Source organism: Delphinus delphis, chromosome 10, assembly GCF_949987515.2.
Source record: "Delphinus delphis chromosome 10, mDelDel1.2, whole genome shotgun sequence".
Lineage (NCBI taxonomy): Eukaryota > Metazoa > Chordata > Mammalia > Artiodactyla > Delphinidae > Delphinus > Delphinus delphis.
Genome location: NC_082692.2, coordinates 66,341,602 through 66,356,815, shown reverse-complemented (window position 1 = coordinate 66,356,815; position 15,214 = coordinate 66,341,602). Strand labels below are relative to the sequence as shown.

The 15,214-nt window shown below is 55.4% G+C and overlaps 3 protein-coding genes across 4 annotated transcripts; 2 read left to right on the top strand and 1 right to left on the bottom strand.

The window, feature by feature from the left end:
• The first annotated feature begins 1,983 nt into the window (after positions 1 to 1,983).
• Positions 1,984 to 7,160, top strand: TMEM115 (transmembrane protein 115). The gene is made up of 2 exons (XM_060022573.1): positions 1,984 to 3,258; positions 6,268 to 7,160. The coding sequence occupies exons 1-2, from the start codon at positions 2,408 to 2,410 to the stop codon at positions 6,470 to 6,472; spliced, it is 1,056 nt and encodes a 351-aa protein (XP_059878556.1). The 5' UTR covers positions 1,984 to 2,407; the 3' UTR covers positions 6,473 to 7,160.
• Positions 7,161 to 7,872: 712 nt separating this feature from the next.
• On the bottom strand, positions 7,873 to 10,630 carry CYB561D2 (cytochrome b561 family member D2). 2 transcript variants are annotated; one of them, XM_060022570.1, is made up of 4 exons: positions 10,501 to 10,630; positions 9,916 to 10,064; positions 9,405 to 9,442; positions 7,873 to 8,710 (listed from the first exon to the last, which is right to left on the bottom strand). In XM_060022570.1, the coding sequence occupies exons 2-4, from the start codon at positions 10,040 to 10,042 to the stop codon at positions 8,207 to 8,209; spliced, it is 669 nt and encodes a 222-aa protein (XP_059878553.1). In that variant the 5' UTR covers positions 10,043 to 10,064; positions 10,501 to 10,630; the 3' UTR covers positions 7,873 to 8,206. The 2 variants fall into 2 exon arrangements, with proteins under 2 accessions (XP_059878553.1, XP_059878554.1); XM_060022571.1 differs by having other exon boundaries at positions 10,488 to 10,604.
• A 38-nt stretch (positions 10,631 to 10,668) lies between these two features.
• Positions 10,669 to 14,017, top strand: NPRL2 (NPR2 like, GATOR1 complex subunit). Its single transcript, XM_060022569.1, has 11 exons — positions 10,669 to 10,877; positions 11,407 to 11,498; positions 11,600 to 11,768; positions 11,937 to 12,045; positions 12,419 to 12,555; positions 12,647 to 12,744; positions 12,864 to 12,900; positions 13,019 to 13,112; positions 13,188 to 13,305; positions 13,575 to 13,717; positions 13,804 to 14,017. The coding sequence occupies exons 1-11, from the start codon at positions 10,800 to 10,802 to the stop codon at positions 13,869 to 13,871; spliced, it is 1,143 nt and encodes a 380-aa protein (XP_059878552.1). The 5' UTR covers positions 10,669 to 10,799; the 3' UTR covers positions 13,872 to 14,017.
• Positions 14,018 to 15,214: the final 1,197 nt, after the last annotated feature.

Genomic DNA, 15,214 nt, shown 5'->3' with positions numbered 1-15,214 from the left:
TCCAGGTGGAGCAAAGAGTGACTACCTGGCCCAAGTCCATGACTTCGTGCTTGAGGGCCAGTGCTGCTGTCCAGAGGAGGCCAAGGTCTGGCCCACCCACAAGCATGATGGCTGCTCCTTCCCAGCCCAGAGGAGGCCTGGTGCTGTCAGTGGCCACTGCTGCTCACGCTGGAACACAGCTCTGAGTCCATTTCAGCAAATCTCGGGCCTCCCTCTGGCAAGCCCTACACCCTTGTTCATTTTAATCCCAACTCTCTTAATAGTCAATCCTATTCTGTGTGACCTTCGAGTTTCTTTTCAACGGGAAAGACTTATAACCACCCAGTGCAGAGATTTCCCAGTAATACTGACACTTGCTCTCTTACAGTACACACTCCACACTATGCACTCACCCTGTGCTGAGTACTTACCACACATTAGAGTTGGATATTAGTTTATCTCCATACCGCAGATGAGCAAATTGAGACTTAGGAGAAATCCTTTCTCCCAGATGCAAGAAACCAGCAAAGGTTTTGGAAATGAGGTGGCCTGTGGCTTGGGGACCTTGGATGCTAAATAAATAAAAGAGGGCATTCCAGGTCTTAGTGAAGACACCTTTCCTCACCCTCTGCAAGGGTTGGCCACAGAGCAAAGCCTAACTAGCAACCCCTGAGGCAGCTCCCATGCTCCGCAACAGCCCCAGAGGTCCTGGGGTAGACCTGCCATGTAAAATACAGAACATCCAATCAAATTTGGAATTTCAGATAATCAATGAATATTCTTCAGTATGTTCCCAACATTGCATGGGACATAACTATGCTAAAAATTGAAGACATGCTTATACTGAAAAAATTATTCATTGTTTAACTGAAATGCTAATTGAGCGCCCTGTATTTTGATTTGCTATATCTGGCAACCCTACCCTGGGGTGGCATGCAGCAGGAACCCAGAGCCCAAAGGTAAAGGAAAGCAACACCTTTTGTGATCTGGAAGGCTGCGCACACGTCGGCAGTTGTACTGAGATCAGTGGCGGAAAGGAAGGGATTCTGCACTTTATAAATGTACTTTGTCATATATTTATTTTAATTATATGCATATTAAAAAAAAAACTCAATATACAAAAAACAAAAATCAGTTTTGCACAGGACACAACCTACCTGAAGCCACCGTTGCAGTGAGGTGGAGACCCAAGGCCAGCCTGACCCAAGTTTGTGGAGAGACCTCTCTTCATCAGGATCAGCGATTGACTGTGGTGAGGAAGAGAGTCACTAAGAGAAGTCCAGTCTCACCCCTTTGGGGGCTGGAGATCCGAGTTCCGGTATGGGCTCCACCTCATTTGTAACAAGGGCAGCCTGGGCAACACACTCACTGAGCACCCAGGGTGGACTGGCATTGTACACGCCAGTCCCCTTGGATCCTCACGGTAGGTCCTGTCATCATCCCCATTTTACTGTCCATGAAACTGGGTTTCAACAAAGTTCGGGAATTTGGCCATTGTCACACAGCCGCCAAAACGCAGAGCAAGAATTCCAACCTGGGTCAGGCACACACCAGACCGCGGAAGTTCCAGGAGTTCGCGCCCCCTGGACCATCCAACATTCCTACCTGCACACCTGCCCACTAGGACACACCCACTCAGATAAACAGGCACACACTGAGCCAATCCTTCCGGGAAATTCAGCACGCGCGTGGCCTGCAGCTGTGCTGCCGCTGGTACCCGCTGCTCTCCAGAGGTTAGCGATGCCCGTTCACCCTCCCCCACCTCTGGAGAACCGACGGAAACGGTCCTGAGAACTACAACTCCCAAGCACACGCTCCTCTTCCGGCGCACAGCCTCCTGGGACTTGTTGTTCTACCCAGAACCCTGATATCCGCTGGTCCCGGCTCCGGCTGAGGACTCCATGTCCCAGCATGCCGCGGAACCGTAAGGCCGACGTTCAGAGGGCGTCCTGCAGCCTCTCCGAGCGCGCAGGCGCAGCGCCGCTGTTTGTCGGCGCCTGAGAAGGGAGGAGGTACGGTCGAAGCCGAGGCCGAGGCGGAGCTGACCAGGCTTGACTCCGACCCAGAACCAGCCTCCAGTCCCGCGTCGACCGTAGGGCCCCAGAGTGGATGGAGAAGATCGAGCCCTGAGATCACCGCCATTCCGGTCGGCGCGGTGGCCACACAGAGCAGGCAGTTAGGCGTGCCTAAGCTGCCCAGGGTCTTCCCTCAGATACCCGGCGAGGGGCCTAGGCCCCGGCCCCGCGACCAGGCCCGGCTCTGCCCTTTGGGACCGGAGTCGACCCGACCGGAAGTGGACCTTTCACCGGGGCCATAGGCCAGTGACTAGGTCGGACCCGGGCCTCCCGTCGGGGCCGGACTGGGACGAGGCCCCGGGGAGGCCCCTAGCCCACTAAACCCTTTCCTAAGGCCGACGCCCGCCAGGAAGATGCAGCGCGCCCTACCGGGCGCCCGCCAACACTTGGGGGCCATCCTGTCCAGCGCCAGCGTGGTGGTGAAGGCTCTGTGCGCTGCGGTACTATTCCTCTACCTGCTGTCCTTCGCCGTGGACACGGGCTGCCTGGCGGTCACCCCAGGCTACCTCTTTCCACCCAACTTCTGGATCTGGACCCTGGCCACCCATGGGCTGATGGAACAGCATGTGTGGGATGTGGCCATCAGCCTGGCCACAGTGGTGGTGGCTGGACGTTTGCTGGAGCCCCTCTGGGGGGCCTTGGAGCTGCTCATCTTCTTCTCAGTGGTGAACGTGTCTGTGGGGCTACTGGGGGCCTTCGCCTACCTCCTCACCTACATGGCTTCCTTCAACTTGGTGTACCTTTTCACTGTCCGCATCCACGGCGCCCTGGGCTTCCTAGGTGGTGTCCTGGTGGCACTCAAGCAAACCATGGGGGACTGTGTGGTCCTGCGAGTGCCTCAGGTGCGTGTCAGTGTGGTGCCCATGCTGCTCTTGGGGCTGCTGCTGCTGCTGCGGCTGGCCACACTGCTCCAGAGCCCAGCGCTGGCCTCCTATGGCTTTGGGCTGATCTCCAGTTGGGTGTATCTTCGCTTCTACCAGCGCCATAGCCGAGGCCGAGGCGACATGGCCGACCACTTTGCCTTTGCCACCTTCTTCCCTGAGATCCTGCAGCCTGTGGTGGGGCTGTTGGCGAACTTGGTGCATGGCCTCCTGGTGAAGGTAAAGATATGCCAGAAGACAGTGAAGCGCTATGATGTGGGTGCCCCATCCTCCATCACCATCAGCCTCCCAGGCACAGACCCTCAAGACGCAGAGCGGAGAAGGTACTGTGGAATCTTACAAAACCTTGTCGAGCTAGGATAGTATTATTAATCAAGTCACATTCCATCTGTTGAGGTGCTTGCTGTATGTAGGCTGGCAGCCTACAGTCAGATGTTGGGGCGGATTCAGAAAGAGAAAAGCCAGCTTGTGGCCTGGAGCTCAGCATTTAAGTGTCTGGGCTGCAGGAGGTGCTTTCCAAAATTAGGGAGTAAAAGTGGCCTTTCTCACCACTCAGGCCGCTTAAGTTTCAAGAAATGCCCTGCTTCCTTTTGAGCTGTGTGAGGGGCAAATGGAGAGCCAGGTACACGTAACCCTGGCCTTGTCTCAGAATCTCCAAATCCTAGACACTGGTCCTGTGGGAGCCAGAAACAACCTGCTGGTCCTTCTTCCCCTGTGAGAGAGGGACAGAGAAGGAAACATGGGATCCTTAAGAGATGGTCTGGGCCACCCTAGTTTCCAAACGCTGGACTACACCCTCTTCCTGAGCCTTAATTCAGATGTTGTGCTTCTCTGCCGCTTATTTATTGAGAGGGAAGCCTGGGGTATAACTAGACTTAGACACACCCCCTCACCCCCACCACCCCCGCCTACTCTGGCAGGCATGTGTCACCAAACCCAGGGGACAGCCACATGACCCACCGAGGGAGCCTGCTGACCACACCAGGAAGTGGAGACAACCTTTTCATTATCTGTAAACCAAGCCATCTGCACCATCAGGAATCCCAACTGAATTATTCACTGAATGCACCTTGGCCAGGGCAGGACAGATCTTTTTTAATCCATCTCTTTCTGTCTCTCCCAGGTCTGTGGACTTACCAGAGTGGTCACAGCTCTGTTTCCAACATTATTCTTTTTTTTTTTTTAATTTTATTTATTATTTTTGGCTGCGTCGGGTCTTCATTGCTTTGCGCGGGCTTTCTGTAGCTGCGGCGAGCGGGGGCTACTCTTCATTGCAGTGCGCGGGCTTCTCTTGTTACAGAGCACAGGCTCTAGGCGCATGGGCTTCAGTAGTTGTGGCTCTAGAGCACAGGCTCAGTAGTTGTGGCGCACGGGCTTAGTTGCTCCACAGCATGTGGGATCCTCCCTGGCCAGGGATCGAACCCGTGTCCCCTGCATTGGCAGGCGGATTCGTAACCACTGCGCCACCAGAAGCCCCCTCAACATTATTTTTGAGTGTTTTTTTTGATGCAGTTACTTGAGTAGTGAAATTTAGAGCAGGCTCTGTTCATACTGTCTGCATTTGTCAAAGCCTTCTGTTTTTGCTCACCTGTGTAATGAGTTCTTAGCAGGCAGCTTTATGAATTCAGCTGGAGTTGTCCCTGTGCCTACTCTCCACTGGGGCTGTGGAGTGTGGGCCACACCCCTTTCTTGAAGGAGTTTCCAGCTGGGGAAGGCCACAGATTACTATGGTCCAAGGTGGCAGATGTTGAAAAGTACACACGGCATGCTGCAGAGCTTAATTGTGGGCTCTACAGTTTGTGTCTCTGTGGCTGATGAATCCTAAAGACCGAGGTCTCTATTAACCTTATCCAGTGGAGGCGATGCGGTCAGGAGGGCTGGGCCTGGTAGAAACTGAGCTGTCCTCAGAGCTGTTCAGGTGATCCCAGGCCACAGTGGTGGCCCCTCCCCCAGTGGAGATCTGGGATTGTTAGGGTTGGCTGAACATTCGAAAAACCTCTACGCAGCCCCAAGAAAATGGACAGGTGGAGGCAGATTGGGGTGGGGGGTGTCAGGAAGTGGGTTCTTGGCATAGTCTTGTGGTTGTTACCTTGCTTGGGGATGGGGGTTACTCCACCAACCAGTTTGACATCTTGCTGCATGCCATTCCCTGACCCAAAGAGCTAGTGATAGTGGGAGGCAGGGGTTCCTACCTTTGACCCTTGTGAGGGAGTGATTAGCATGCCACCATCTCTCTACCTTGGCAGGCTTTAAACAGAATTGACAAGGCAGTCTCCAGAATGGGAGCCTGGGTCGCAGCATCCTGTCTGTGCCAAGTTGCCATGGTGCCAGGCTGGAGGACAGGGTGGAAGTGTGCTGGGGCTTTCTGTGCCTATGTTGTTGTTGTCCCTCTCGTCATGTTCCCTGGCATGGTGGAGATTTTGGTTTTCTGCTGGAACATGGAAGGCTATACAGGTCCCCCATGCTGGTGGCACAGACTTGGAGGCATCAGGGGTCCACAGTGACCACTAGTAGAAGTGTTACCTGGCAGCATGGGCATCCCAACTTCTGGTGGGCAGGGTCCCAAGTGCACGTATATACTTTCTTCTAGCGAACTTTCCCACCTCCCCGCAGAGTGGGGTCTCCAGGGGTCTGCCCAGTGAAACCAGTAGGCTCTGGCCTGTGCCCTACCCACATGGATTGTTTCTCCTTCCTCTCCTTCTGCTAGGACGCTGTGTGTTCCTGCTCTAACACAGGTCCTGGTGGGTTTGGAGATTCTTCTCGGAAGGAGAATATTAGAGTCAGTTAGGAGGGGTGAGCTGACCCAGGTTGGCCCTGCTTCCCAGGCTGAGAGCCAAGGCAGGTGCTTGAGTTCCAAACTTCCCCACAGACCCTTGCCAGGAGGCTCAAAATACTCCTAACAAGGAGAGGGGGGAGAAGTAATGCCTTGAATGTGATGCCAGTGCCTAGCAGAAACTCACATGTCCAGGGACTTGCCCTTCCACCTGTCTGCCCAGGGACACCAGCTTTGCCCAACCTTAGGCACCATCCTCAGAACCATTCCTGGGGCTGGCCTGTGGGCAGGCTGGCAGGCACCCAGCTGGCCTTCTCAGCCTGGAGGTGCCCCAGCTATGGAAGGAAGGCCCTACAGCCTTTGGGTCCTCATTCTGATGGCAGAGTGTGCCCTAATCCAATCCCTGTGGAGCCCTGGGCCCTGTATGGGGAAGGAGAACCCATAGGGTTCTGAGAGAGGAGTGTGAGCAGTACGGCATGTCAGTTTCCTGGGGGAGAGAGTGCAGGGCATGAGCCAAGTTCAGATCCTGAGTGACCTGTCATCTTTCCCCTGGCCCCAGGCAACTGGCTCTGAAGGCCCTCAACGAGCGGTTGAAGCGAGTGGAGGACCAGTCCGTCTGGCCCAGCATGGAAGACGATGAAGAGGAGGCTGGGGCCAAGGTGGATAGCCCCCTGCCGTCAGACAAGGCCCCCACGCTCCCAGGGAAGGGGCCTGTCCCAGAATCCAGCCTGATCACCTTTGAGGCAGCTCCCCCGAAGCTGTAACTCTAGACCACCTTGAGTGTAGCACCTCTTCTCCCAAGCCCCCCTTGACACACTCTCAGCTACTCCAGGGCACTGACTGCTCTGAGGAGAGGGAAGAAGGCCTGCTGGGGGTTGCCACAGACTTCTGCTATTTCTCGCCAACACTACCCAGGATTCTTGCTACCTGGTTCCAACTCCAGACAACCACTATGCCAGGCATGGGGCCTCTGAAGCACAGCCAGCCCAGGCCATCTGAGGTAAGACTGTACCTCAGCAAGCAGCCTCAAGCAAGTGGCTGCAGGGGCACTGGTGCCATGGCTCCTAAGCCAACCCTCACACCTGATACTGGTTGCCGAGAGCCCTGAGCCAAGGCAAGGATTTGCCAAAAACATTCTGGGGGTTCAGCCAGTGCAGGAGCCAGTGCAGGGCTGTACATCCCTGCCCGCCCACAAAGAGACTACATTCATGTCAAGATTTCTGATTCCCTCTGCTGTGGCCATAGCTGCTTCTGGGCCAGAACAGTCACAGCTCCCAGGTATTTTCTACAGGACCACTTGAGTGGGCAGCCAAGCCCAGCCTCGCAGTATCAATAAAGCAGTTCTTTGAGGTATGGCTCCTGGGCTCTGTTAGACCACCTTGTGCAGCCCCCTCATCATGCTCAACTGCAGAGTTAGACAGGGACTTAACTCTAGGTTCAAGGGCTTGGTCACCAAAGCTACTCCAGCTGGATAAAAAGCCCATTGCCCTCATCCCCTTCCCCCCATCACACTCCCCCTTGCCTCACCACCACATGCCCACTGTCAAGCAGTCTTCCCAGAGCTGTCACCTCAGGCTCTTACTTACTTTCTGCCTCCCTGCACTACCTGGTGAAGGAGGCCCTGCCTGGAGGACCTGATAATTAAGCGCCTCTCTATCATAAGGAGTTGTTCTTATCCATGACTCACCTCCAAGACAGAGTGCTCAGGGCCTGGCATCTAGGGAGGCAGCCCATCCCCAGTTCCCATCCTGTCATTGCCCAGATTTGACCACCACAGTCTAGAAACTCCAACATATGAGCAGCTGGGAGACTGAAATACACACAGCCGCACCATTCACAGCTACAGCCCTCGGGCCTGCTAGGGCCCTGAGTGGCATGGGGTGCTTAGCCAGATCCGGGGGGCTAGTGTGCCAAGAGAGCTTTAGCCCCTCAGTGAGCAGCCAGGGACGGGTCCCCATCTTGCCCAGCTGCCCATTTTTTCATGCTGATGGCATTAGCAAGAACTATCCCCAGCTTTGGACTGTTCCTCCCATCCAGTCTTTTCAGTCTTAATATATATATATATATTTGGCCGCGCCTCACGGCACGTGGGATCAAACCCACGCCCCCTGCGTTGGAAGTGCGGAGTCTTAACCACCAGACCACCGGGAAAGTCCCTTCAGTCTCTTTTAAAATTTTATTTTACTTTTTTCTCTTATCTCATTTCTGGACATACCAGCACAAGTTGAGTTGCTGTGGGCAGGGGGCAGTCTTGAAACCCAACTTCATCCAGACACATGATCCATAAACTCCTCTGGGATGGCAGAAAAAGAAGGAAAGGAGAGGTACTCCAGCATGAGGAGCAAGTAATAGTGTCACACAAAGGACTCCGGCTACCTGTGACCGCACCAGGGCCTGAGGTGTCCCGTGACCGAGTCAACTGAGAGAGTCCAGGAGGTCTCAGCCCCGGCTACCACACTGAGGGGCAAATCCAGGCTTCCCCTAGTTCTGGGAAAAGCTCATGGCTGGATCCTCTTGCGGTACAGGTAGGCGTTGCTCACCTGGTTCATAATGACCAAGCTGGTAACGACAGGGCATAGCACAGCCAGGTACCAGACCCCACCAGTGACTGTGGCAGTGAACCAGAGTGAGCACATGCCCAACAAGAGGCTGGCACTACCCAGAAGGTAGCCCACCAACCCAGAAGTGGCATGGTACAGCTTGAGCTTGGCCAGGGGCCATCGAGGCAGCAATTTGGGGTAGAGCAGCCCCACCCCACCTGAGCACTGCAGCCCTGCCCACAGCACAGCTAGCAGCCCTGCCCGCCCATGCCACGTGGCCAGGTGGGCTTTGCCAAGCTGTTCCTTGTGAAGGATGACAAGGCCCAGGCCCAGCAGTGCACACAGCAGGGCTAGCAGCTGCAGAACCCAGTGGCAGCGTGCTCGGCCCTTCCGCGAGAGGGAGCGCAGCAGCGAACTCTCAGGAGAGAACACCAGCAGTGCCTCGGTCATCAGGAAGGAGAACTGGGGAGACAGGGATGGGACACTAAATGAGAGTGCTGCCCAGCAGAAGGGAAGAAAGCTTTAGATATAACCTAAGCTGCCAGCTAGTGTGGGCAGATTCCGCTTCATTCTCTCCCCACTAACGAGTATCTATTTGGTGGCACAAGAGTGGAGAATTCCATCTGGGACAGAACATCTGCTCTGAGTAACCAGCAGGAGGTACCTCTCCACACTGCTTCTAGCTGCTATTCTGAAATGTCATCTCTGCTGTGCTACCCAGCAAACACAAGGTTTGAGATGTGGCAGTTATAAATGATTCACAAGCTTTGTTTTTCTGACACAGGACTGGATACAATTTCTTGGCAAGAGTTGGCCACATGGGTGCACTGTTTCAGGAAAATTAGGTGCATCACTATAAATTAAGGTGAAAAGGGACACAGGTATACCCAAATGCATATTCTAAGCCTCCTGCCTGGAGGTGGACGAAGCCTCATTTTGTGCTTAGACAAACCCATTTGCCCTGCATCTCGAATACTCTAGTTCAAGCGTGGGATATAAACTATAGGCAGGAGTTGGAGCATACAGTGCATCTAACCCCACATCCCATTACTCCAAACAGATATTAAGTGTTCATTAACATTTAGAGGGCGCTAAGACCACCACCCATAGCTATGCTCCCTCCCATCCCTAAGAGCTGGACAGGCCCACTACTTACAGCCAGAGACATAAGCACAGGGTGCCAGGAGAAGAGACCTGGAATGAGAAGAGGAAGCCTCGTGAAGCTGAAGCAAGAAGAACCCAGCCACGCCAATCCCCACGGGCTGAGGAGTATGAGTAGCTCATCGCCCAAGGAGGTGCTGCCAAAATGCAAGCCCCTTCTTGCTGCAACAAACTGACCCCATACCTATCATCTCTTCCTGGACCCTCCCTGGATCAGAAGCCATGCTTTGCCACTCCTCTGGCAGTCCTCCCTCCTTCCCCCTGCACTTTGCAAGAGGCAGCTAAGTGGAGCACCAAGACAAGAGAAGCCAGGTACTCTATGGGACCTGGCCAAGCTGGCAGAGCCCCAACGCTCATCTATTCCACCCCACTTATTCCTCCAGCATAGCATGTCCCTCAGCCAACCAGGCCTTTCCCAGGAGTCAGATCCAAGGCTTACTATTGCCCCTGCTCCCCAGGAAAAGTGACACTTTCCTTCCCAAAAGTCAATTATGAATTCTACTTACTGGAGCCAGGCCTGGCAAGTACAGCCACAAAGATGGTGAAGCCCAGTGCCACAATGTGGGCAGCAGCCCCAGATGCAGTGCGCAGAGCTCGGTATATGTGCGACTCGGTCTCCACAGAAAGGGCCATGGTCAACCAGGCCGGCTGTAGCCTGAAAGCATAGCAGAGTGAGCAAGGGTCTCTGGTGCCCGCTGTCCACTCTTTTCACTGGAGCAAGGGTTGCGGGGCAGGAATGCCACTCTCTTCCAAAAAGTTAAGGTAGGCAGGGACAGTACTAAGGCAGGCACCAGGAATAGTCGAGGACTGGTGGCCTGTCAGCGTGTACCCGCATCTGAATTGGCACTGATCACTGGCCCACCTTCCAGGTAAGATAGGCAAGGCCGTGTAATAGACTACAAATCCCAGCGTGCACCACGCCGTCGCCGGGCGGGAGCGCCTGCTGGAAGGGCGTGAAGCACTACGGGAATTGTAGTTCCCAGTTGCGTCGAAATTATGGCCTGAGTCCCTTTGCGCACAGCCTCCCCACTTGCCGCTGGCCTGCTTCCCCTACACGCTAGGGATTCGCCTGCCTCACCCGCAGCGCCGACCTGACGAGGTGGTTCCCTCCCGAGAAAGTGGGTTACTCGGGGCTCTGCCGCGCGCCCTGCCGCTCCGTCGCGGAGCCTCTTAACTTCCGGGTGCGACGCCTATCCATCCGGGACTTCCTGGGACAGTCCCCCGCAGCCACACGGCTGAGTCGCGCTGCACAGGCGCTGTTGAGCAGATGGCCTCACGGGTGTTCAGTGCGCAGGCGTGCTTGACCAGGCAGCCCAAACCTCCGGGCTGTTTCTGACAGGTGCTCCCAGGGACAGTGGCGCCAGCTACGGACCCCGGCCCCACTAGCGCCATGGGCAGTAGCTGCCGCATCGAATGCATATTCTTCAGCGAGTTCCACCCCACGCTGGGACCGAAGATCACCTATCAGGTGCCATCCGGGCTCGCGGGGCATGGGAGGCAAGGTAGAGGGACGCTCGGGGGAGTTCAGCCAGATGCCTGGAAGCGGTGGAACCCAGTGCCCCGTGCTGCACGCAGGCACGCCACCCCTTCATTCGCAGAAAATCGTGAACCAAGAGTATATTCAGATCCAGTCCCAGGCTCCCGGTGTGGCAAGGCAAACAAACATTCACATAGGCAGTGATTGTGGGAAATCGGGATGTGGGGGCCCAGGGGAGGTGCCAGGTTCTACGAGAGGTGTGAGTGGTGATCCACTAGTATCCCTGGATGCATCGGAATTTAGGTGAGGCAGGAGTGTGCCAGGTGGAGGGTACAGCGTATGCAAAAGCCAGGAGGTAGGTGAGAACATAATGTGTGTTTGGAAACACAAAAGAGTGGGCCTGGGTGGATGGGAGAGAGGAGAAACCCTGGAGAAGAGGGATTAGGTCTTGGGGCTCACCCTGTGTATTCCACCTAGTTATAAGGTCCACTAAGGGGATTCTTGGCACTCCCTTCCACAGGTCCCCGAGGACTTCATCTCCCGGGAGCTGTTTGACACCGTCCAGGTGTACATCATCACCAAGCCAGAGCTGCAGAATAAGCTCATCACTGTGTGAGGCCCTAGCTGGGGGGTTGGGAGGGTTCCCAGGAGGAGTGGAAAGACTTGGGGGTGAGAGGAGCCTGACTCTGTTCCCATCTGTTCCCCTCGTCCAGCACAGCCATGGAGAAGAAACTGATTGGCTGCCCCGTGTGCATCGAGCACAAGAAGTACAGCCGCAATGCCCTGCTCTTCAACCTAGGCTTCGTGTGTGATGCCCAGGCCAAGACTTGTGCCCTTGAGCCCATCGTCAAAAAGCTGGCTGGCTACCTGACCACACTGGAAGTATGCAACACGATGGGCTTGGGTGGATGGGCTTGGGTGGATGGGCAGGCAGAGTTAGGGAAGGTGTTCGCATGTCTCCAAAGCCCTCCAGACCCGGGAACCTTCCAGAGTAGGATGCCAGCCAAGGGTCCTGGGGTGTGCCCACCATGCTGTCCATGCTCCATCCAGCTAGAGAGCAGCTTCGTGTCCACGGAGGAGAGCAAACAGAAGTTGGTGCCCATCATGACCATCTTGCTGGAGGAGCTAAATGCCTCAGGCCGGTGCACTCTGCCCATCGGTATGGCCCAGCCTCTGTAAGGACAGCAGAGGGGTCAAGGAGGGATGGGGAAGTGTCAGGGGAAGGTGAGCCCAGTCAAGGACAAGACTCGTGAACAAATTGGTGGCCAGGAAATAGCCATGAGCTGAGCTGATGATGTCCAGGGCCCAGTGCGTGATGGGGCTGGAGAGGGGGAGGCCAGTAGAGCTCTCTAGCTCTGCTCCTTGGGCGTGTTCCTTCCCCTGTATGGACCTCAGTCTGTTGCTCCATAAAAGGGGAAGATGGCCCTACCCAGAGTCACCTGCCTGCCTCAAGGGTGGCTGGGAGGACTGGATGGTAATTGATGGCCTCTTGGAATAGATGGCACTGAGGATATGGGTGGGGTTCCCTGCAGATGAGTCTAACACCATCCACTTGAAGGTCATTGAGCAGCGGCCTGACCCTCCTGTGGCCCAGGAGTATGATGTGCCTGTCTTTACCAAAGACAAGGAGGATTTCTTCAACTCACAGTGGGACCTCACCACACAACAGGTATGCTAGCCCTCCCTGGCTATCATGACCTGCGGCTGGCCACAGCCCTGGCCTCATCCCACCCCTACTTACCCTGCTCTTCCCTGCCCAGATCCTGCCCTACATTGATGGTTTCCGCCACGTCCAGAAGATCTCAGCCGAGGCAGACGTGGAGCTCAACCTAGTGCGCATCGCCATCCAGAACCTGCTGTGAGTGGGGAACAGTGACACTCAGGACAGGGTCGCCAGTCAGGAAGAGCCCAGGAGCCCTGAGTGTGGGAGCTGGGAAGGCATGGCCCTCAGAAGCTGAGCACAGCTATCTCCCCCAGGTACTACGGCGTTGTGACACTGGTGTCCATCCTCCAGGTAGGTGTGTCTGGGGTCTGATTAAATGGAGAATGGATCATGTGGCTGAGCCCAATTGGGGCTATGTCAGACTTCCAAGCCCCTCACTCAGGCCCCTGTGCCTCCTGCTACCCTCCAGTACTCCAATGTGTACTGCCCGACGCCCAAGGTCCAGGACCTAGTAGATGACAAGTCCCTGCAGGAGGCGTGTCTATCCTACGTGACCAAGCAAGGTATTAGCAGGCTCTGGGGGAGGCCATCTCAGGGAGGGCAGGGCCACCTGGAGAGCTGATCCCTGATGCCTACAGGGCACAAGAGGGCCAGTCTCCGGGATGTGTTCCAGCTGTACTGCAGCCTGAGCCCTGGCACTACTGTGAGAGATCTCATTGGCCGCCACCCCCAACAGCTGCAGCACGTTGATGAACGGTCAGAGGGGTTCCCCTGGGGCATGGAAGGTTTGCCTTCCATGAGGGCAGGTACACTCTCTGTGTCTCTCCCGAGCCCTGGGTCAGAGAGAAAGCAGGAGATTCCTGATGAGCAGAATCATGTGGCACTGCTACTCCAGGAAGGCTTCCTGGAGGTGATGGGTTTGAAGTCCAGTCTGGTCACTGAAACAAAACTGGAGGGGAGACTGGCCTGGCTAGAAGGAGGCCTGGCCAGAGCATCACCCCTTTCTTCCTCAACCCTCACCCCAGGAAGCTGATCCAGTTCGGGCTTATGAAGAACCTCATCCGGCGACTACAGAAGTATCCCGTGCGGGTGTCTCGGGAGGAGCGGAGCCACCCTGCCAGGCTTTACACAGGCTGCCACAGTTACGATGAGATCTGCTGCAAGACAGGTAGAGGCAGGCAGGACCACTGAGGTGGGGTCAAGGCAGGGTGGCCAGGCCAAGGCTTCTGACCTCACCTCCACCACACCACCCAGGCATGAGCTACCAAGAGCTGGATGAACGGCTGGAAAATGACCCCAACATCATCATCTGCTGGAAGTGAGGCTGGTGGGGGCTGGACCAGGCACACAGCTATGGCTATTCTCTCCTCCTAAGCCCTGCCTGGTGCATGAGGACTAGACCTACAAACTAGTCCATTACTGTCTCAAAGTTAACCCTCATTTCTATAAATAAAGTCATCCATTTCAACCTGCCTTTATTGAATACTGCCTCTGAGTCAGCCACCAGAGAGAACTCACAGTGAAAAAAATAGCCATGGTCCGACGCCCTGGAGCACCATCTGGTGGCCAGAACCAACAATGGGCATGTAAAAGTGCCTGCTAATTATAAACTGAAATAAATAGCCAGAAAGAATCAATGGGGAAGCTGAGATGAAAAGTGAGTTGGGATGGGAGCTGAGGCTGCTCTGCATCAGATTCTCAAGGAAGGCCTAGCTGAACTGACTTAAATTGAACTCTGAAGGAGGAAGAGTATTCCAGACAGAGGTAACAGGCGCAAAAGCCCTGAAGCAAAAGCCACTTTAGGATGTATGAGGAAGCCAAGGGAAGCCCGTGGGGCTGGAACATATTGTAGAAGACAAGGGGGAGAGGGGGAAGAAATGAAGTCCCGAGGTAGGAGAGGGGACAAGAGCCTGATTCTGCAGCGTTGCTGGTAAGCTGCTTTGGACATAGTATTTTGAGGGCCAGAGGCAGCCAGATTCACACTCATGTGAGGAAGTAATGTCTCATATACACCTTTAAAAGACTCCTGGTGGGAATTCCCTGGCAGTCCAATGGTTAGGACTTAGGGCTCTCACTGCCGAGGGCCGAGGTTCAATCCCTGGTCGGGGAGCTAATATCCTACATGCCACGTGGCGTGGCCAAAAAAAAAAAAAAGACTCCTGGCTACTCAGGAAGGTCAAGAGTGGAAATGGGTCCAGTAAAAAGACCACAGTAGTTACCTCATGAGAGGTGATGGCAGCCTGGCCTAGGATGGAGAGAAGCTGTGAGCCCTGCGCAGTATTTCGGGTGTAGAGCCAACAAGGTGGAGCTGCGCGCGAGGAATACTGGAGCGAGGGGGCCACGGAGAGGAGCATCCGTGTGGTTGGAGAGGGAGCAGCTACAGGGAGAGCTGGTGGGGGGTGGGCCGACTTGACGTCCATCTGAGGAGGAAGCTAGAACTCAAGAGTCTGTAACTCAGGGAGACCCGTGAGCCGCAGCCAGTTGTGAGGGAGAAAGCTCCAGGAATCTAAGGAGGGTTGCTACCCGTAGCCTGGCTAGCAGGCAGACGCTGGCGTGACGGGACCCAGCGCGGGCCGCCAGCAGGGGCGGGATCCAGGCCGCAGTGCGCAGGCGTTGAGCTAACCGTTTCCATGGCGGCGAGGACTCACGCTCCGCAACCGCTTTA